Source organism: Perissodus microlepis, chromosome 6 (genome assembly GCF_051167445.1).
Source record: "Perissodus microlepis isolate ML-2025 ecotype Zambia chromosome 6, ASM5116744v1, whole genome shotgun sequence".
Taxonomy (NCBI): domain Eukaryota; kingdom Metazoa; phylum Chordata; class Actinopteri; order Cichliformes; family Cichlidae; genus Perissodus; species Perissodus microlepis.
The window spans coordinates 22,859,991-22,884,035 of NC_140466.1; the positions used below are offsets into that span (position 1 = coordinate 22,859,991).

The 24,045-nt window shown below is 39.6% G+C and overlaps 1 protein-coding gene across 2 annotated transcripts in view; it reads right to left on the reverse strand.

Moving 5' to 3' along the window:
* tbck (TBC1 domain containing kinase) overlaps positions 1 to 24,045 on the reverse strand; it is a 51,734-nt gene that overhangs the window by 18,405 nt on the left and 9,284 nt on the right. For both annotated transcript variants that reach the window (XM_084931524.1, XM_084931523.1), the window contains exons 20-23: positions 21,492 to 21,577; positions 18,482 to 18,518; positions 14,161 to 14,322; positions 3,474 to 3,646 (exon numbers count right to left, since the gene is read on the reverse strand). In XM_084931524.1, coding sequence (XP_084787650.1) covers positions 3,474 to 3,646; positions 14,161 to 14,322; positions 18,482 to 18,518; positions 21,492 to 21,577 — 458 coding nt within the window. The remainder of the gene's footprint in view (positions 1 to 3,473; positions 3,647 to 14,160; positions 14,323 to 18,481; positions 18,519 to 21,491; positions 21,578 to 24,045) is intronic.

The following is a 24,045-nucleotide window of genomic DNA, read 5'->3' on the forward strand; positions in this document are numbered from 1 at the left end:
ACCACCCTAATGTGGCAGCAGAAATTGGCAAAATGTTGCCTAATCCGCTGAGTCAATTTTTTAATTTATTATTTATTTATTTTGGTGAACATGTGTGAATTTTAGCCTTAGCTTCCTGTTCTGACAGGAATTGCACTTGATGTGGTCTTCTGCTACTGTAACCCATCTGTTTCAAGGTTTGATGTGATTTGTTGTCTTTTCAGAGATGCTCTTCTGGTTGTAACGAGTGCATTTGCATTATTAGCTGGAAGTAGTCTGCCTATTTTCCTCTGGCCTCTAGCTGATAGTAGGCAAGGCATTTTTGCCCAGAGAACTGCTGCTAGCTGGATATTTTCTCTTTCTCAGAACAGCCTGTCTGGCTTCAACAACTATGCCATGCTTAAAATCACTTAAGCCACTTTTCCTCCCCATTCTGATCTTCATTTTGAACTCCAGCAGGTTGACCTTGTCTGCATGTCTAAATGCACTATTGCTATCATGTGATTGACTAATTAGAAACTTCTATTAACAAGCAATCAGACAACTGTAATAAAATATTAAAGTGTATATGTTTCATGTTAATTATCCATACCTGTGTTTTCCTATATCCAAGAAGAAAAATAACATATAGCACATTCTCCTGGGTAAAGTGAAAGAGTTTGGTTTGAGCCTAATATTGTGTTGGTCTCCCTTTTGCTTCCCAAACAACCCTGGTTCATCGAGGAATGGACTACATTAGACCCCTGAAGGTGTGTAGTGGTATCTGGCACTAAGATGTTAGCAACAGAACTTTTAAGTCGTGTTGCGAGTTGGGACCTCCATGGATCAGAGTTGTTTGTCCAGCACATTTCTCAGATTCTAGATTGCGGTTTCACCACTGTTCCTTCCTTGGAACACTTTTGATAGATTCTGACCACTGCAAACTGGTAAGACCCCAAAACAGCCACAGTTTTGAAGATGCACCAGTAGTCTAACCATCCCAGTTTGGCCCTTTTCCAGTTTGGTCAAATCCTTTCATTTGCCTTTTTTCCTGCTTCTAACACATCAATTTTTGACAAAATCTTTACCTACCACCTAATATATTCTACTCACAAACAGGTACCATAATGCAGAGATAATCAGTGTTGTTCACTTCACCCATCAATGGTCATGTTTTGCCCAATAAGTGAATACCGCAAGACAGTTTGTAACAACATTTTAAAAGGAATCCTATAAATAAGCTGTTGTGAATCATGCATCAAAATGTATTCATAACTTTGGGAGAATCTGGATATCAAAGATTGGGTTGTCGTGAACTCTTTCTGATCTTAACATAATTCCAGAGGGCCTTCCAGTTGATATGAATAATCACACCAAAGGCAAGAGCTCCAACTTCATGTCCAAGGTGTAGAGGCAAAAAAGCATGGACATGACTGAGAGGTTCAGGCTCAGTGTCAAACTGCTCTACTGCCGTTTGAGTCACTGTAGCCAAAATGTTACTATTTGTCAGTGCTGGTAAGATAAGTTCATGTCGGGAACCAAGTTGCTTAAAATGATGTGCAAAATACAAAGAAAACCTGCATCCTATGATTGTCTCACAATAAAACAAAACGAAAGAACAACAAAATAAAGAAAAAAACAACAGCTGAAAAGAATAAAGAAATATACCAATTATTTAATCTTAGTCTGGGAAATAGAAAGATTTAAACATTATTATAATGTCTTTTATATTTCACAGGATAACCTTTACATTAATGTCACAGAGTGGACAGTAATGATTAAAAAAGGATGGTTCTCTGGTCTGCAACTTAAATACAACATGGGCTACAAAGTATGCCAGTGTGTGGGTGAGTGTGGGGTGAATAATTTCCCCAACTCTTGTTAAAAGGTCAGCTGGAGTCATTTTGCTTCTTTATTATCACATCCTGATTAGTTAAGACAACTGATGTTGAGTAAGTGAGTCAGTTTAGTTTCTCATGCAGTGTGGAAGTAGCAAGAATCATAGAAACATAGAAAAGTTTTTCACAAGTAAAATCTAACTCACAGCCTAATTACACTGCAGATAAAAGTACAAGTCATACACTGATTTTGACCTATTACTACAAAAATAATATTACTCAATATATCACTGAAGCGGATTGTTAGTCTGTATTTTCTTATATAATTACATTTACATAATTTTTACCATGAGACATTTTCTGTATTATTAGTATTTTATTACAAAATTAACTTAACAAGGCAGCAAAAGAGCAGACACAGGGGATGTGATTAATTTAATTAATTAGTACATGCCCTTTGTTTTGCCTGTTCATGCTGTTGGCAGACTGATGTACTTTATCACACTGAGAACAGTATAAAAATAGGAGCATGAGATGTTTTTTGTATGCTAAAAATGTAGCATTTTAGCCCATTGCTGGGTATGCATAATACAACTTTTGTGGATATAAATGAAATGTTACTATATCATGGCTGGATGATTCCTTAAGGCAGCGGTTCCCAAACCTTTTTTGCGAGGTCCCCCTTTGTTTTACAAGAAAAATGTTTGCGCCCCCCCCCCCCCCCCCCCGGGCGCACGCGCACGCCCGCGTGCACGCACGAACACATCCTCCAATCACACACCCATATTTTGCTCCATTTATTTCACACGTCAAACATTTAGTAAACAATTAAGCAAATACAAGTAATCAGCAATAAATTAGAGGTAGTAATAAAATAAACTAGGCCTACTAATTTGCGCTACTTCCATAACTACAGGGGTATTTTTGAAAACGCAGCTGTTTCATCCACATGTAAACGGCGTTTCGAATCACCAAAAATGGAGATTTTTTGCGTTTACGTGTGGACGAGGAATACAGAGTTCATCATGCAACGTCAAAGGTATGTGCCTTTTTTCACGTCACGCTGTGCGCCACGTTATTGTTTACATGAGATGAATTGCAATCCTGTTTGTCCGTGATTTGAACCGGGGGAACAAATCGTGGCAGAAACGGCCTGATATTATTTGTATCTCCAAAATGTCAGGAGTAGTTAGTCGTTACAAAAAGTGTTTCTGAACTAAAAATCACGAATGTGGGATCCTGTTTGTCCGTGATTTGAAGAGCCCAGCGCTGCTCCCGACGAAGGGAAAATCAATTCTGCAGGGGAGACCTACCTCGGCACTTGTGCAGGTGAAACCAAAGGGAAAATATGCTTCACCATATTTTCTAGTCTTTGGCTTAGAATGAACTTGGTTTTGAAACATATTCAGCGATGCTTCATCTCCTACTTTGCGTTTGTGTGGGCGCCCCGTAGCAGTGTCCAAGCGTTTTTGTTTTTGTTTTCCTTTTCATACCGCCCCCCCTGCAATGGCTCTGCGCCCCCCCCTAGGGGCCGGGCCCCACACTTTGGGAAGCTCTGCCTTAAGGTATTGTAGGTACATCAAGGCTAAAAACATTTAAGTTAGTCAATTGCTAGGCAACTTTAAATTTAGACCTTTTTTTCCCATTGCAATTTATGTGTATGAGAGTAAAACTCACCAGGTCTGTTTTGGGCATGTCCTGGTAGTCAGACGAGTAGTATGTTGACGTTTTCACAAAGCCATTGTCGCCCGCAACCTTTGGAGGCTGAGCATGTTGTCGGTATGTTGCGCTCTTTGGGGTCCAGCAGAACAGGCTGATGGACTCACGGACACAGCGCTCAATGTCAATTTCTGCACACCACAAATAACAGGAGACAAACAATATTAAAAAAATGTTACTTGTCAGTGCATGAGGCCCTCCCAGTCAAAGAGTAAAATACTTTTGAACAACAGAGTACTCTTCATATATTTTCTGATGGATTTTGTATAAGAAAAACCATATATTCTTTATGCTCACCCAGCTAGCCAAAAAATTGCTGATGTATACATGCAACCTAATCACGATCAATGCATTTTTTTACAGTACTTAGCTACTAAGCTGCTCTGTCAGGCTCTAGGACACACTCAACATGGTGTCACGATGCTAACATAAATAACACGTATCATAGTAAATTATTCATTATTTTACTCTAATGTTGTCCTGCCCTTCGGAAAAAGGTTCAGATCCATCAGGTGCAAAACCAATAAACTAAAGAACAGCTTCTACCTAATGCCTGTCAGAACCATTAATGCAAATTAAGAGTGTGAACAGACTTTATTCTGTCGCTGCTATTGACTCTGTTGCTGCCATTCCCTGTGAAATATTTTGGTCCTTCCTTTTTCTGTGCAATATTTTGGTTTCTGTGCAATATTCTATCAGATGTGCAATTACCATCCCCATCCTTAATGGCCACAGCCCTTCCACCCTATTTATTATATTCTATTATTGCCCTTGTACACACCCCCAGAATGTTTCTGTAACTCATACACTGTGTATATAGTGTACTTCTATTGTTGTACTTAAATTGTTTTTCTTCTTTGTATATTGTTTTCTGTACTTTCACACTTTTGTGGTCTTGGTACCTAATTTCCCTGTGCAAGCAACTGCACAATGACAATAAAAAAGCTCTACGTTCTATTTAGCTTATTATTATAGAATCAGTATATTTGACACTATTGGAAATTCTGTGTAGTTCTGCAGGTCTTCAACTGGGTAATTGGCAAAAAAAACATTTAGAATATAAAATAGCACTGCTAAATAAAATGCCAAAGCTTTACTATACTCAGCCTGAGAAAACATGAATGTTTGTAGTACTTGCCTTATTAATAGTAGTAATTTAAGCATTACATGTAAAACAAATCAAAGAATTGCTAATTTCTGCATTCTAAGTTAACACCAACATCTTATTTAAGCAAACTGTTTAACTCCTTTGAATATGAATGAATTATTTAAAAAAAAAAAAAGTGGTTCTTTCTCTCAACTCACATATAAAGCCGGAGAGATTATGTAAATGTAGTGTGGGAGGTTTGGTCAAAGAAGTGAGCAGTCTGACCTTGGCATTTTGCTGCCATTAATAGTCTTAAGTAGTCATCCAGCAACGCCAGTGGCTCCTTCAGATAATAACTGCCCATCGTTTAGCAGCCGCCTCTCATCTGAGCTCTTGTCTAGCAAAATTTCTACTCTTCCTCCCGATGCCTCTGTACTATTATAAACCCTTTCTGCTTCTTGTGGTGAGAATAGAGAGGATTAGGGAACAGGGAGCCACTGGATTAGCCAAGGATTTGGATAAATTAGGAATTCTTTCCCTTGCAATCTCTTACACTGACAGCCTCTCTTTTTCACCCCGCTTTTCCGTGGCTAATAAGCAAGACTGGCTAATGAGCACTCCTTGGTATGACCTGCACCTGGCCAAGGCTCAAGTGATACTATATACAAGATATATCTTTTCCCCTCATCTGTCCCGCCGCAGTGTCAAGGTTAGGGGGTTGTTAGCTCTCCTGGGCTAGCACCTCAGAAACTCAGTTACAAGGTCCATTCTGGTGAAAAAAAAAAATGCTCGAGGTCTGAGATTCCTCACCGACAGCCGTGCAGGCAGTTCTGGGAAACGCATTTTCCCTCCCTAGAGCTATGAATGCTGCATGCAATCACTCCTGCTACTAAAAGAGGCAGAAATGAAGAAGAGGAGATTGATAGCTGCTTTAACAAGCCCTGGGCTCAGCTGGGGCATTTTCACACAGCCAATTTTGTTAAGAAGTCAATTTTTCTTTTTTGTCAGATGAAATTACATTTACGTAATTATGTATAGGTGTTGATTGTGGGCTGTGACTTGTTGCCACAAATGGAAGAGTAGCATGATTAGTTAAGAGCAACTCAAAGGCCTTTTGGAATTGGACGATAGCTAACGTAAGATGGAACTTACAAGCATGAAGATGAGAGACCAGTCATTTCAAATAAGTATAGAACATTTGTTTCAACCCATTATGTTGTAACGAACACACTATGAAATTTTTAAAAAATTATCCTTCAGTGAACTGTACATAATAAAATCAAATAGTGAGGCTTGTGACAAACCCTTTGTCACTTTTTGAGTAGCGCACTTCTTTAACTGTAATCCATGATGACATTGCAGTTATTCTAGCTACTGTGGGTCATATGTGGGAAGCTGCAACTTACTGAGGATAACTTCTAGCAAAATACTAGTGCATGATGCTGCTTTAATATACACACTTACAATCGAAGAATATCAAAACTATTGGCAGATGAAGTGAATAAAATTCAATGCAAAGTTCTGCTGTGAAGTCTCAGGATTCATGTGGATGTTTCTTCAACACGTTAACATTTTAGTTCAAGCACACTCCTTTAATCACAACACACTCCCCCATGGCAGTGGTCTCCTAAAAAAAGAACAGCATTCTCCAACACTCCTCATGAATGAAGGTAAAAAAAAAAAAAAAAACAGCCCAAGGTGTTGACCTGGTCTTTACAATCTCCAGATCCAGATATACCATGAAGGATCAAGGTGACATTCACATGGATGACAGGACCCAAGGTTTCCCAGCAAAACATTCCCCAAAACATCACACTGCTTCTTATGCGTTGCCTTCTTGCCATGATGAAACCCTGTGCATCCCAGGTAGTCCCCAAGTAAGCAATGCACACACACCCAGCCGTCCAACTTGATGCCTTCGCTCTCCACGTTCACCAATGATTCATAGCCACCTATGACCCTGTCGCTAGTTCACCACGGGGATGATCTGATATCGTCGTGTTGGTGTTGTTCCCACATCATCATGAAAATGTTGTTCCAGGTTCAACATTGCAAGTGACCAATCACATTCTTGTGACGTTATTCTTTTGCGCGCCAAGCCATTCGTGCATTTATGAAATTCCAATGTTGCAAGGACAATATCAGTTCTGCTTACCGTTTATTAAAGGGTTAGGGTTAGGGTTAGGGTCAGGGTTAGGGTCAGGGTCCGTTGATCGGCGGACAGAGGCGGTTTCTCGCAGCTTAAGTACAGTTTTTTGTTTTACGGCGTTTTTTCCCGAAGTCGCAAAAGTATGACGTCACAACATTCTGATTGGTCACTTGCAATGTTGAACCTGGAACAACATTTTCATGATGATGTGGGAACAACACCAACACGACGATATCAGATCGTGCTTCACCACTGTTCTTTTCTTGGATCACTTTTGATAGATGCTGACCCAGTCAACTAGCCATCACAATTAGGCCCTTGCAAAACTCGCTCAAATCCTTGTACTTGCCCATTTCTCCTGTTTCTAACACATCAAAATGTTCACTTGCTCGTTAATATCAGTAACCAATATCTCAGTATACAATTTATGACCACTGGTGGTGGCCCTCTGACCACCACCAGTGGTCAGAAGGCCCGGTGGTGCCAGTGTCCGGCAGCCTCGCCTCTGTCAGTGCGCCCCAGGGCAGCTGTGGCTACAATGTAGCTTGCCATCACCAGTGTGTGAATGGGTGGATGACTGAATGTAGTGTAAAGCGCTTTGGGGTCCATAGGGACTAAGTAAAAGCGTAATACAAATACAGGCCATTTACCATTTACAGAAATCAAAGATTGGGTTGTCATGAACTATTTTTGTTCTTAAAATGTAACATGATTCCAGAGGGCCTCGCGCTCATATAAATAATCACACCAAAGGCAAGCCTCCAGAGGCTTTCTGTTTATGCCTGATGGGTCAGAGCTCTTCTGGTAATGCAATGACATCTACACAATAGTGAAGTAGTGTAGTTTATTATTGTGATTACTTAATGTACACTTATAGTAGTTGCTTAGGTCCATGATTTACACTGTGAGTATATAGCTTTAAGTTGTTCAGGTATCATTATTGGAAAGTTTGCATAATTATTTCTTTACCCAGTCAATATATGTCACTACTTACCCACCATCTCGCACTAAGAAATCAATCTTAGCTGATCTGAAGTGTTCAGTATTACTGGTATTATTCAGTATTAGATTTAGAAGAGTTATAGAAGTGAATCTTGTAAAGACAGCTCAGTATTGACAATAATATCCTGCAAACAAGTGAGCTCACTCCAAGTTGTGTCACAAGAATGAGAAGGATTCTTCAAATGGTTTGATTGCACTGTTGCTTCTTGTGAATCAATCTGTCTGAGATATTTGGCTGAAAACAGAAGAAATACTTTTGAGAAGTAAAGCCTTGATTTCTTTTCTTAGACTTTTAGAAGTCTAGAAAATTAGAAAATCAAATCTAAACAAGGTATAAAAATGTTTAGTTTTGAATGAATCAATCGCAATTGAGGCTACAAAGTCAGGCTACACTTGACACACAGAAATATTGAGACAAAAGAAAAGCAGTGAAAGACAGTGGCTCAGATATTGCTGATTGGTCACTTCATTAGGTACATTCAACTGTTTATTAATGCAACTATCAAATTAGCCAATTAGAGTGCACCAACTCAATTTCATCATGTAGACATGGTCGAGCTGACCTGCAGAAGTTCATAGTGAGCATCAGAATAGGGAACAAGGGTGGTTTAAGTCACTTCAAATATAGCATTGTTGTTGTTCCTAGACGTGCTGGTCTGAGTATTTCAGAAACTGCCGGTCTGCTGCATTTTCCCACACAATCATCTCTAGTGTTTACAGAGCATAGTCCAAAAAATAAAAAAAAACATCCAGTGAGCAGCAGTTCTCTGGCTTTATGGTACCAGAGGCCAGATGAGAATGGGCAGACAACTTCCAGCTGGGAAGGCAAAAATAACTCAAATAACCACTTGTTACCTGCCACCTGAGTGGTGTTGATGATCATGTTCATCCCTTAATGACCACAGTCTAACCAACTTCTGATGGCTGCTCCCAGGAGGATACTATGCCATGTCACAAAGCCCAAATCATCTCAAACTGGTTGCTTGATCATGACAATGAGTTCACTGTACTCAAATGACCTCCACTGTCACCAGATCTCAGTCCAATAGAGCACCTTTGGGATGTGGTGGAACGGGAGGTTCACATTATGGATGTGCAGCTGATAAATCTGCAGCAACTGTGTGATCCTTTCACGTCAATATGCACCAAAATCTACAAGGAATGTTTACAACCCCTTGTTGAATCTATGTCATGAAGATTTAGGGCAGTTTTGAATTTTAAAAATGGAGTCCAACTACCAAAGTGTACCGGTAAATATAGCCAACGCATGTTCACATGAGCTACAATGCAGCATATTCTTTAAAGTTTTTTTGTTCATGTTTTAAATATACTATAATCTATGTTTTCTGAGAAGTCACAGCCTTCAAAATTATCCAGCTAGTTAATCACAAAGTGGGGCAATTTTTTTATTTAATTTTAAATCTGACTTATTTTTACAGCCTGAAGTTTTTATACAAACCGACTAGCTGCCCACAGCCTGTCAGTCTGTGGGCTGCTAATTGCATACTGGTACCAGTTGGAACAAAATTATATAACAGCATTATTTATTTTATTTTTGGTTCTAAAATTAAATAAGTAGCGTTGGTAACTCACATAGAAACTTATCCATGCTGAAAGTACGTCTAGGAAACTTAAGTTTCAGCAGGATTCCTCATCCATAAATACAGATGTACATCCATTAAGATACTTTACTTACTATCCAGTACCACCTTTTCATTTTTTTATACTATTTTAAATAGCTCCACATCAGGCGATTGGACTCATCCTAAAATGTAAATGAAAATGTAATTTGTAACATGGCAAATTTGTCCTATAGACACTGTTTTTTTTCATCCTCTACATCTCCTTCTACTAACGTTCAAGGTGTCTGTCTGTGCTGTGTTTCCATAAGCAGTTTCAGTAAGTCATGGTTGTTTTTCTCAGAGCTAAACATCTATAAGTAGAGCTCATCAGTTCTGTGCCCATCTCGGCTCATTGAAGCAAATGCTAATGTCCCGTGAAGGCAAATGCCTCTGCATCATCAGTAGACACACGGTTCCCCCTTCAGCTGGGGAGCCTCTCTGGTCCATTGTGAATCAATGATGTCTCCAAACAGGACAGAGTTTTATAGATTACCCGAGGATACAAGACTAATCAAATGGGAATCACAGAATCCGATTAATTGCAAACAAATGGGAAGCTGAGATGAATGTCTCGCTCCGAGTCTAAATGTTGCACAGCAGGACACCTACTTCACATGTTATGTTATACTCTGATATATACCGACTCAGTTAAATCATTCACAACACTTAAAAGAAAACTATTGAGGGTCCTTTATCCCTTTGTGTTTTTTTAATCTGGACACTCAAACAGGCGTTTTGTGGAGATAAGTCTATATTTGCATGTATGAAGATGACTTACAATACACACCACATGATTTAACTGACATCATGAATACTTGAAAACATGACAGATTTTTCTTTGAATCTAGACCTCCCTTCTTTGTTGGAAAATTTGCAACTACAGACTTCCTGTGTCATGCATAATAGGCTTGTCACTGAGAATTAATGTCTCTACTCCTATTTACTACCAAGAAAGAGGAAAAGAGAGGAGTCACTAAAGGACTAAATGTCAAGTCTGCTTATAGATCTCTCCAATGTTCATCCAACTCACTGAAACTCAGAATAAGTCATATGTGTAATGTAAGCTCTGGATTCACAGTCATAGTCACGACCACTAAGTATAGGCTTCCATCATGCACAAGCTAAAATTAACAAAATGAACAGAAATCAGTGAAGTGGAGATTACACGAATGCTGCAAAGTAGCTTTCAGTAAACTGCATGATGGTTCAGCCTGAAGTTATTTAAATTAATCTAATATCTAAGAAATTTTAAACATATGCAGTAAAATATGTAATATTCGATATTGCATCCAAACGATTCTGTAATTTATCCTTCCGTGTGTGCTGCAGAAGCTGGACAGACTATTTGTCTTCTCTTATAATGTCCAGCCAGCAGCATGGTATATATTTTCTGCCTCCATACATGCAGCTCCTGTAGTTACAAAAATGTGACGCATGTGGACTCTGCTCTGAAACAAATGAATGTGAGCTTCAGTTGTATGAGGACATCAATTCTGCACGCCTGATGGCAGAATGGAGCAGGTGCGGTACACAAATCACAGGATGTCTACCATAACTCACTATGTGTGCGTGTGTGTGCGTGCACGTGTGCGTGCGTGTGCGCTTTCATGAACATGAATGTGGTGAGGGAAAGCACACACTGACCTTCAAAACCATAATTTTTCATCAATTGCTGAGAAGCACTATTAAAAAGAACTTCAAACATAACACTAAGCCTTTGTTTCTGTTCATGTTCTCTGCATTTCCCTCTATGTTATTTACTATATTTTACACGTTCATAAAATGTATGATTTAAATGCTCACATCTATAAATCACTTGTTATTGTATTTCTGAAGTAAAAACTAAAACCTCCTTTGATGTTGTGATGATTTATCATAACAATTATTTAGCTGCAGTTTTCATTCTTACAAAATAGGAAGCTCAATGTGTCCTGCACTGTGTCATCACTTGCTGTCAGAGCTGATAGCAGTCAACTTTTCAACCTGCTAACACACTCAAAACCAGGGAATAGACCTTCACATATTCTGCACTATGATTCATAAATGTTAAGAATTCAGTTTTTGTTGCTCAAGAGACAAAATTTTGAATTTATTGTAGATTCCTCTGAAATAATACTGCAGTCTTTGTACAAATACTTTGTTTGCAGCAGCCTAAAATGCTGGACTTGCTTTGAATTAAATGCTAACATGCTAAGGTATTTTGGTACACTGCTTTTAAAGACACACTGTACACAGGTCAGCAGACCAGATGCTTTTACTTGTTCCAAAGATGCACAGCAAATTAAGAGGTGAAAGAGTTTTTGCAGCTGTGAAACGACATCAGGCAAGCTCCTTCACTTCTGTCTTTAAATCTCGCTTACAAACACCCTTCTATTTCTTGCCTTTCGACCCACTGTGAGATGTTGACTGTGACTTTATTTCACTTTTTATGTACGCCTTTATTGTTAATGTCTACAGTTCTTATATGTCCCTGTATCTTTTTACTGTCTGGTCTGTATTTGTCTTTTATGTTGTGTTTTGGGTTTTGTTTTTTTTTAAGTCAGTCCTGCTGTTGTTTACTTTGAGTGCTTTTTAAATAAGGTGGTGTGGTATGGTAAAATATAAAGATGTGATTGCTGGCTTTTGCACTGGACTGCACTAACATTTGATAACCTCCCCCTAAAAGCACAGACAAGTTTAATGGGGATTTTTCACAAACGAGAGGTTCGAAGCTTTAAAGCAGTGAAATTTTAACCTGATAGTGGGGTCAGTAGAGACGAAGCACCAAAGTTAGAAGGATTCATCATGTTGAAATATCACAGTCTTGACCATTACGGTGGACTGACAGACCCACAATGGCATCTCAAAAGCCACACTACTGTGGGGCTAAAGAAAGAACAATAAATCCATTGAAGATAGACCCATGCTGTCTTAGAGGTGATAAATATTGTGCTGAAGTGTGCAGAACTTAGGAGTCTGTCTTTGTAAGGTATATAAAACTATTGTGAGTAGGGACCAGATTGTGGCTCGAAGCTTAAGTAAACAAGTCCTGTTTGAGGTCATGCAGAAGCCTAGATTTCAGTCCTAATATAGTTTAGAGTGAGTGCCAGATACTACACTGTAACTACCTAGGTATACACAGGCTGCGCTAATGGGGCTGGCAGTGATATACAGAAACAAGCTGGCAGGAGAAACAACTCCAAGGAAATCTTGCCAGAGAAGCTGACTGCAGCTCTAGGCCAACATATTTTACCTTTATAAGGAGAACTGGATCTCCTTTTGCCTTCTGCCTCAATCACATGAATCTCCTGGACTCGGGCAGTAAAACAATGACGTATTGCAACCACTAAAGTTTGTAGAAGATGGGGCTCAGTTTACAGTCAGCTCCAGTGTCCCTTTTGGACAAATTGCTCCTGTCTCTATTGTTTTTTTTTTCTTAATCCCAAAGTCATTTTGCCTTTCAGCAAGAAAAAAGGGGCTAAGCACCATTTGGAAATATAGTTTTAAAGGAAATTGTTTGAGCTATCCCCCAGGTGAAACTTATATTCTGAAGACATGCATTAAGAATGCCGCTTGCTGACTTTATGTCACCGATACTTTGCTAAGTAATCGCTTTGTGAAAGTGAAAAGGAGCAGTAAAGTGGATGCATAATCAGAGACACTGTTAGGACTCGTCACTGTACGGCAACATGCAGTCAACGGAAACAGCAAAATCCCAAATGCACTCTGTCACTGTCTGCCCATAACACATTTATAACTCTGACCTGGAGTGAGTCTGTGAAAAGAATTTAATGAATACATTTAACCAACACGGTTAATAAGTATGCATATCCATTACGCCTGTATGAACAGAACAAACCCGCTGAATTCCTCCCTGATTTGTTGGCCCTCCTCCTGCTTCGTACAAGAAAGGAGTCGGAATTGCTTCTTTTGTCTGTAAAACACTGAAATCTGCAGGGATTAACAACGATACTGCAAAGTTAAAAGACTAAGTATTTGCCATCCCAACTTTTCAATATTTCCTCCTCCTACGTCTCATTCTTGCTGCTGCACTGACAATGGTGCTTAGGTGGTGTAATGAGGTATTAACGAATTTGAAATGTCTATCCACGTGCAGGTGTATGCATTCATTTCATAATTCTTTTGCCTTTTGTTCTTTTTTTTGCATTTCAGTAAATATGTCTGTCTCTTTGCTTTCTCAAAGAAGGAAGGGGCCTCAGGCAATATGCTACTCTCACATCGTTATCGCTGACTTTATTTGTTTGTATCTACCTGGAATTTTGCAATTGCTCATCTAATGATATCATACAAGAGATGCTAAGACAAAAAGAGTTTAAACTCTGAATGAAGACGATGTGAATGATAAAGAAGTAAACAGGCTGCGAGCAGACTAATTCCAGGGCGCAGCGATTGACTGTTCAGTAGATGCAGAGCAGAGCGCGGCAGCGCCGGGAGCACATCAAGCAGCGTGCATGTCTGTATAAGAGTGCAGAGCTGTCTGCTTCGAGGATATCATTAACTCAGACACATGAGCGCACATAAGTACTCTGAGAAACGGAACGCTGCCTCCTAGAAATGCTTTAAGATGGAAACACTTCGAGTGAGATTTTAAAAAAGGCAGAAAAAAAGTATTTTTGTTTGACTTTTCTTTGCTTACATGAGAGATTTTAAAGCTTTTAGGAAACTCTCATATATACTGTTTGGCTGTAGGTAATTAAGTAACACTTGTATGGAACAGAATTGTAAAGAGGGAATAGGGAAAGTCTGTGTAAATACACTGATGTACATACCAGATGATGTTCTTACCTGGCAGGTCAGAGAAGAGCAGGATGCATTCATTGAAGCCATTAGCCAATAGGCGGTCCCTGAGTTGCTGCAATATAGCTACGCCAATACAGAATGGGAATGAGGAGTTACCCAGGAGCAACGTGTCCCACAGGTGGAATATCTTGTGCAGGGGAAAAACATCTGTATTGTGGGTACATAAAAAAAAAACACAACAAAGACAAGATTTTACAAAGTAAGTGAATATGAGAGTGCCTGAAAAGAAACATGCCTCCAGAGATGCTCGATGGGATCCTGCAAATGGGCAATACCATGCAGCATGCACACAGTGAGAAATAGATATTCAGTTTGTGTATAATGAGGATAATTTGCATGTGCACAGTACGTTTACTTAACATGGCTTTATGGGTTTAAAATGGGGAGCTCACTAAACAAAACTGTGCACTGTCAATGCTGCCTGGAGGGATATTTGATGTGGGGGAGGCAGCTGGGAAAATGTTTCGAGGTGGGTGTTGTTGTGGAAAAATGACAGGAAGAACATCAGGGGGCTGAGGAGCTTTAGAGCAAGAAACCTGCACAGGTTATTCCAAGCCAAATAAAACCACATCCTGATAATACGTCTCAGAGCAGTTATTATTTCAGTCACATTACTCTCAGTGTTTTAAAATTTAAGGTTTCCCTTCTGTATAGATTTATGCATGCGAACCAGCATTGTCCACCTGTTTATATTATCTCGGGGGTTTGTTAAGGTGGATACTAGGCAAGCTGACATGCATGTGTGTGTGTGTGGGCAAAATGTGACTGTGGTGAGAGCTGTGAAAATGCCTCGGAGGATCTGCACCGCATTAGCAGTCAGCCGAGTTGGCCGGTGCATGTGAGTGACAGTCAGTGTGTCTGTGTGTGAATGGAAGATGACCCTCCAACCTTGTCTCATATTGGATCGGGGACATTAGCAGTCAGAAGGGCACACATCGTGAATACTGGACTCACACACAGCCTCAGGGGGAGGATAAGGGTTAAAAGGGTCACAACTCACACTCCCCACACCAGAACTGGTCTCTGTGTGTGTGGGTTTAACTGAAGATGTATCACCGAACAAGGTGAAGGGTTCAAAAACATCAGTGGATAGTGCACATGCAGACTAATCTGGCTTCAATTAGTGTAAATTACAAGTTGTGTAATGTCTGTAACAGTCTGCACACTACCACAGCTCTAGTGTAACGATCAAAATTTATATCGACAAGGTAGCAAGTTATTAAAACAGTTGCTGTAAATGACGGTTTGCCTAGAGGGAAACAGGTTAATTGCATATCATTTAATTTTGAGCCCCTGTTAATATGATCTTTTTTTCTGCACTATACCTGCACTCAGTGAAAGGATCAAAGTGTAATGCTGCCATCCGCTGACAAACCTCATGCTGGGAGCATGCCAAATCCCCACCCCCCACAAAAATGTTTGAAAAAATGTCCCTTTAATAATAATGATGATAATAATATATATGTTTGATGCTACACCGGTAAAAGAAGCATACATATCACAACTTTTTAAATTCACTAAAACACAAAGATATCTGCCAACCTGCATCACTGTGAAGACTGCAACCTGCTAATTTTACACTAAAAATGATTTTTATGAACATTTTCTTTTCCTTTTAATCTAATGCTTAATATTGCTGATCTAAATATCTACATCTAGATCATCCCAAAAGGCTAATAAGATCATTTGGCAGTAGTTCACTGATTGATAAGTTATGCATTTCTTTTGAAGAACATCAAAAAGTGAGTTTTCACCTTCTCTGTACTTGTTGAAGTTTTACAAAGCCCCCTTTATCATGAGGCCAACTTCAAAAACATCCAGATCAGCACTATCAAAAATTTTAAAGACTATAATAACTTTCCAACCCTCTCAAAGTACAAGTTTATAAGGCCACATTTGCAGTAATATGACTTTCATATTAATTTTAAACGATCTCGGTCCAAATTAGCACTTGAGGACCCTTTTCTGAAATAATGCCCATACATACTAATGCATACAGTATCACAGATCTTCGGGCATGTGTGAGCTGGTCTGAACAGGAAGTGGACGATTAGTTGCTTTGTTTTTCAGGGAAGCGTGTGTAGTGACTAACAAGGGTTTGACCTTAAAGAAAGTGACTTAATCTTGTGTTTGTGTGTACAGAAGGGCCAGATGTATTAAAAGCATTAGCAAACTATTAGCAAATAACTTTTCTTAGGTGGTGTCCTTTGCATATTTATCCATGCTTGCAGTGTATGCACAGTAAGTACACACCCTTGTCATAGAGACCGGAGGAGACAGTAGATGCCCCCAAGCTCCTCAGACGTTGTTTCTGATGTTTTTGATTCTTTAGGGAGTAGGGCTGTGCGATATGACCAAAATCTCATATCCCGATATAAGAATTCTATCGTCTGATAACGATATAAATCACAAAAATGTAACATTTTCTGTAAATTCTGTGAATCTCAGGCAGCTCGACTTGCGGGAAGTGTTTCCAGCTGCGCGTCATGTAGCTGGAGTCGAGTGTTTTAACAGATGCATGAAACTATACATTTTTAGACATAAGTTGTAACAGCCGCCGTTTTCTTTGTGAGTATTTATTGCACGGTGTGCTGCGGGGAAAAGCCTGTTCTAACGTTTGAGTCTAAGGTTTATTTTTTAGCACCTGGCGGCTCTTTTTTACTTATCATCCGTAAATAATCTGTTCTTTCACGTGATTCAGTTTATTTTGAAAAGTCTAAACAGGATCTTGAGCTTTATTGTGAAAGGTTTATGTGGAACATAAACAAGTGGACACGCGATGGTGTTACCATCATTGTTGCCAACGACAACGCATAAAAACAGGCGCTTGTCCGTCCATAGTGTGGTTATATAAAATATAAGAGAAAGAGAGAAGTTTAAGAAATTAATATAGCCACTACAGTGACCATCAAAACCATGACAAAATATTGCCGTAAACACCACGAAACAAACGATAGCGTAATATGAAACGATAAACGTTTTTATATCCTCATCCGATATATATCATTATATCGAACAGTCCTATTAGGGAGGTTAGATTCTTGTTTTTTTTTTTACTCTACCACCTGCATCCTCAGTGCCCTTAAAACTGGAAGAAACTCAGAGGTAAGATGGATTATACAAAATCCAAATCCAGCCCACCAAAACAACGTAGAGATACCATTAATAAATATAGAGGAGTTTTTTTTTTAAAAAAGCATCACGCTCTCCTCAAGGTTCTCTTGAGGGAGGCAAGCATGCCGATAATTGTTAATGCATTTTTTATCATTTTTCAAATCCATATTCATTAAAGGCTTTTTATTTTTATCATCCTGAAGTCGAGCGCCTGGGATTGATTTTGTTTGCCACATCCTACCCGTGTTCTACCACATACTGTATTCTTTCCTCTATTTCATATCACCTCTAAAATATTTTCAAGGCCTTCATGTACAAATGTATTATTGATCGCTTTAAATTCATGCACTCTAATCAATACTTTTCCAAACAGTCGTCACTCTAACTGGCTATTTTATCTTTATTTCATGAAATACTTCAAGCAAAGCTGGATGTTTATTTAGCAAGTTTGTATTCTTTACACAGACCGGCAGAATTGCAGTTGTAACTTCAGATCGTTAGTATGGATTTTATACATTCTGGACAATTACTTTATTATTTATTCCAACGTTCTATTTCATTATTAAATTACTTTACTCTGTGCAGGCTGAAAAAATGTACTCAAGTAAATCAGGTCCTTTCTCTGGCAGATTTTATAGATTCACTGCAAACCCAGCTCAGCAAAACAACTGCACCTGAACTATGAGCTGTCATATTTCATTATAAATTACTAAGTAATAACTGAGCTCCCCTCATGTGAGATGAAATTGAAAGTTCTGAATAAAGCCAGCAGTGGTTGATAGTTTTCATCAGAATATGTGTTTTTTGTTCTTTTCTCGCATTGAATACAACACACATTTGAGCAGCTGACTTATCTTGTTGGTCACAAGTTGGATTTTTTACTATTTATCTGGATAAATACAAAATTTAAAAAAAAGAAGCTGTGCCGGTCAACATCTCAGCTGATGCCGGACTGAGCGACTCTGTCCTTTCCCTTCAGGACTGGAATTAATTAGCAGCGATAGTAAAGGTCACCATGACCAAAATAAATAAAAAAACCCTACAGAACTCGAAATTTGAGCCAATGACCTTTTCAGTCCTTTTTATTTGCACTCAGACGAAAAGCTGACTTCAAATATCCTGTGAAAGTTTTTGATTACACTCAGTGCCACATCAAGCCAGGGCATTGTGAGTGAAAAAAAAGAGTACTTACGTGTAAACATTGTTAGGAACCAGGGAATAGCATAAAGCTGTGTGGAAAAAGAAAAGAGAAAAAAGATGATGACATAAGACTACATAAGACTATAAGCATAACTTATACATTGGGGAAAATAATGATATGATCCCCTCCTGAATTTTTAAGTTTGCTCACACACACATGGTAATAAACAGTCTTTAAGTTTTATGGTAGTTTCATTTTAATGGAGAGAGACAGAATGTCAACTAAAAATCCAGAAATAACACATAACAACATGAATTTTGGCTGCCACAGGTTGTGTGCCCATATTGCACACAGATTACAATCGATTGATCGATTATTCAATTACAGATAAGTTGTTATATGTAAGTACACCTGTCCAAACAATTAATTTCATCCATTCCAACATCTCCACCACCGTGGGTAAGACCAAAGAACTGTCAAAGGACGTCAGGGACAAGACTGTGAACCTGCACAAAGACCATCAGCAAGAAGCTTGGAGAGAAGCTGACAAATGCTGGTCCAATTATTCAGAAATGGAAGAAATTTAAATGATTTACAGAAGACTTGGGAGAATAGGGCTGGGACCAGATGAAACCAAAATCGAGCTCTTTTGCATCAACTCATCCTGACTTGCTGGGAGGAAGAAAAATGCTGAGTATGACCCAAAAAACACAATCCCCACGGTCAAACACAGAGGTGGAAACATTACTCTTGGACTTTTTTCTGCTAAGGTTACAGGATGACATCACCACACTGAGGGGCCAAAGGACAGGGCCATCTACTGTAAAGCTGAAGCTTTGAGCTGCCAAGCAGCAAGTAAGAAAAAGATTTAGAGAGTCTCTGTAAAGAGGGGTGGGCTAGAATCCCTCCTGAGATGTGTGCAAACCTGGTGACCAGCTAAAAGAAACGTCTGACCACTGAGCTTGCCAACAAGGGATTCTCCACCAGTTGCTATGTTCTGCTTGGGAATAAAATACTTATTTGACTCTCATTCCATTAAAATGAAACTAGCACAAAAATTAAAAACTGTTCATTTCTTTGGAAGAGTGCAAACTTACCAATTCAGCAGGGGATCACATAAATTCCCCCACTGTACAGCATTCATGTGTGCGTAGTATTCAACACATCAACTCAAAATAACATGCTAAGACTCAAATGAAATGAATCAATCTCTGAGAAAAGCAGCACACATGGCTGTGTATCTCCACAGCTAAGAAACCGTAACAGCAATAAAGAGCAAACTGCAGACTTTGGTTATAAGTTGACGGGAAAAACGCTAACAATGAAAATGAATCTCAATACACTGATCTTGTCATTTGTCATTCGTCCTTTCTTTCTCTCTTATTTACTCTCTGCACTTCCCCGGGAGGAAAAGCATAAAATTGAAATGAAATAAGGCACACAGACAGATACAGACCTAGACACACACACACACACACACACACACATTACGCCATTAACCAACTGTTCTAGCAACTGCCAATTGCTGGCCACTGTCACCAAGGCTTTGTAAATTTCAGCGGCAAAAGCTCTGGAGCAGCAACAGCGGAGTTATCTCAGCCAGTTTACTGATTGCTAATTGCGAGGGAGCTGGTGACTGTTCAGTGGACCTCTTGTGTGCCTAAGTGTGACGAGACGGCCACTGCACTCAGAGTCTCATCCTCAGCCGCAACAGCCCAGCAGCAGGACTGCGAGTGCAGCCAGATTGGATTAGCGTAGGTGTAAATGGCAGACTCAGGAGAGGCGATGTAGCCAAAATTGAAAGTGGCCCTGAATTAAACCACTGGCAACATGCAATTTGACTCTGCTGGAGCGGAGTCCAGGAATTCTGCAGCATTTCCAAAGATTACTTGTGGTTTCTGCATGTTTGCACAACATTTTTGGTTTTTTCTTTCTTTCTGAAAGACAAAGTGTGTTGAACTAGCCATGTTCCGGTTCGCATGTATGAGAAATCCATTCATACTGCAGTGACATTCGGCCTTTTAGTGCAGATGGATTTACTGCCTGAGTAAAACAACAGCTCAGAGTGTGCTCTGCAGTTCACAAAGGGAAAAGGGATTTATTATATATAAAGTCTGATTACTGGGACTGAAATCAAGCATGAAAGCTGTATCAACAAAGAGTGTTCCAGTATTGCCCTGGCCTAACAACAAAAGCAAGCATACAAAGTCCCCTTTGAAATGGTAGTACTGTACATGCTCTAAATGACAACCCAGAATGATAAGCAGTTTTTGGAAGGCCCAAGTCTGAACAATGAAGGCGCAAAAGCCTAAAAGAATTACAACAGGGCATCTGTTCAGCATAAAACCATGTTTAAAAAGCCGAAAAAAAAGCAAAATCACCTGCAGGCTACATTTTTCTCTCCATACACTTTCATATTCTGACAATCAACAAGCACAGCTTGTGGAGCAAGCTTCACTTGCTCCATTTTACAGCTGCAATATCAGACACTGAGGAAATGGAGACTTAAATCCCTGACTCCTCTGTGATAAAGACCCCACTTTTCATCGGGTAATGTCTCAGAGGCCGGGCTGTGGATGACACACATTCATCAGCACACAAACTGAAACCCTGGAGAGACGGTGGAGACTTTAACCTTGTCACTGTCTGAGCAGAGCCGTAAGAAGGAAAGCAAAGGGCGAGGAGAGGTGGCGCAAAGTAAGAGAAATAAGGTAAGCCTGACAGAGGATAATCATTAAGTGTGCCTTGCAGACATTAGCCGCTGTATAAATCATTACCAGCAGACTATGGGGAAAACTTGACCCTGGCCACAAATTCTGGAAATGGGGATGTGGAACAAAAAATGTCATTGACTATGAAAAGATATACGTAACAATCTATGGATGGTCATTTTCTTTGTCCCCTGGCAATGAGACACTAAGAATATTTTTGTACTATTTTTGACTTGCCATTAAATATACATTTGCAATAACAAAAAAAATGTTAATAACCAGGCATGTCCTACACTGCTGACTTTTATTTTCATCACTCTGCCAGAACACTTGCACTCTTGGTAACTTACATCTGGGATGAAGCCAATCTCATTTAGATGGTTGCTTAGCTCTGGGTCATGGAAGGCAATCATTTGAGAGAAGACAGTCAAGTACTCTGAAAAAGAGGCAAAAGGTCCATAAAGAGTGTACTGAGTAGTTTGAGTGTTCAGGCGTGAAGAACAGTAGGTCTGACCAAACAAAGCTCTATAGTAACCAGTAGAAAATACAACCAACAGTGTTGAGCCACCTCTCGTTTCTTTATATTTTGCAAGAAAAATTAAACATAGGTGCAGCAATTTATTGAAACATATGCAAACATAAATGAAATAAAGTATATAAGGCGATTTTTTACAATTTTAATGAGCTTGAAAGTCAATATTCCCCTCAATAGGCAAGGCAAGTTTATTTATATAGCACAATTCAACAACAAGGTGATTCAAAGTGCTTTACAGAGACATTAAAAAAACAAAAACAATAAAAAGCATGATTTAAAATTAATTAAAAAAACAGTAGATAAAATCAGTAGTTAAAATATAAGTTTTGAAATTTAAGCTTAAAAGTGTGGATTTGGTGCTTTATTCAAATGCAGCTGAGAATAGGTGAGTCTTCAACCTGGATTTAAATAAACTGAGTGTTTCAGCTGATCTGAGGCTTTCTGGGAGTTTGTTCCAGATATATGGAGCATAAAAGCTGAATGCAGCTTCTCTGTGTCTGGTTCTGACTCTGGGAACTGATAAAAAACCAGATCCAGATGACCTGAGGGATCTGGAAGGTTCATACTGGGTCAGGAGGTCACTGATGTATTTTGGTCCTAAACCATTCACCAGTGGGAGCATGTAAATGTTAAACAGAAGGGGTCCCAAGATGGAACCTTGTGGTTCTGTCTAAAACCTGACTGGAAGGCGTCATAGCAGTTATTAGGTAATAGCCTCCCCACAGTCAAAACCTCAACATTACTGAAGCAGTGTGGGCTCATCTTGACAAAGAAGAGAAGAAAAGGCAGCCAACATCCAAAGAAGAGCTTTGAATGTCTTTCAAAAAGACTGGAGAACTATTCCCAACGACTACTTACATCATGGAGAAGCTCACGGCTCTCCAACGGGAGATTGAGAGACCAGTGTTGGAATGTTAGAACAGCTTTGAAATTCATATGAGCTGTTCGCACTAAAGTAAAAAGCACCATCACTTCATGCGGATACCCTTTCGGCGCCAGCTGCGGTCGCAAGGCTGCAGCCGAACAAAAACACCCTGATAACGACTGTGTTTAGTCTGTTCCTTCCCATTACATGCAAGGCCACCTGGGTTGGCTGGAAGACTGTTTACTTATCCTAGCAGGGCGAAGGACACTGTCTCAGCTGAACTCCGGACACGCACACACATACATATGCACTAATATGCACACACTCATCCCCCCTCCCTTTCCAAACGCCTTTGATGCTTGTTCCCTCCTGGGAACACGGCGGGTCTGAGCCCGCGCTGGAATGGTAGCGCTGGGCAGGATGGCTGCTGTGTTTGCTTTGGATTACTCCTAACCCCCCACCCGACCCTGTGGCTTGTCACGTGTTCCATAATGTTGTGCTGTGGACATTTATTTACTTTTTTTCCTCTTGTACTTTCCCATTGTAGTGTATATTTCAGTGTTTTTTTCCTGTAATGCTACCGATCTCCGACCTGTATCCCCATGTGATGTCTGTGTTGTGTGTGTAAGGGGGGGGGGTCCTATTTCACTGCAGGGCAACCTGCACGTGGCGAATAAAGCCTTGATTGACTGATTGATTGATTGATTGATTGATTGATTGATTGAAATGTAAAGCAATCAGACTAAGAGAGTTCAGGCTGTGCTGAAGAATAAAAGGTGGTCATACCAAATGTTGACTATTGACTCAGTTTTTTCCTTATATACTGCATTGCTATGTATATTGGTACACGTTTCAATAAACTGCTGTACCTATTTCTCTTTTTTCAAGCAAAATATAAAGAAATGAGGGGTGGTGCAGTATTGCTCATCAAAGAAAAACATACACAAACGTGACTGAGAAAAGCTTGAGTGTAGTAATTCCAACAAGTGAATCAGTTTTATTGAAATTTAGTCAACTCTTATGTGTTTAAAAAAAAGGGAAAACCCACATGTTGCTCGTACTCTCCTGATCCACTTTTCAGCCCTTCTCAACCTCAGTACATAGTGAATGTAAACTCATGCTGCACAAAGCTGTGCAAGCCCCATTTCTTCACACAGTTCATCTACAAAGGAGCTCTGACCAGAAAGGATAAACATTAGACAGCTCTCTCCAGGGCATCTAGCAGGGGAAGAAATGATAATAGTCACATTCCCCATGGAGTTCAAGAGGTGTATGGTGCAGCTGTTTATCAGTCATGTACGAATTGCCTGTGACATTTCTCTGCAGGCACTTGCAGTTTCATTTGTTTCCCTATCTCTAAATGATGTGACTCAGCTGCAAACTCCATTAAGAAAGACTGAAATTAGTTTTCAGAGCTTAGAAGCAACATGGAGCCAAAATTTAATCAACATTGAGCTGACGGGCTGATGCTCAGTGCCAGCCGATGATAATTTGCTTTTGAACT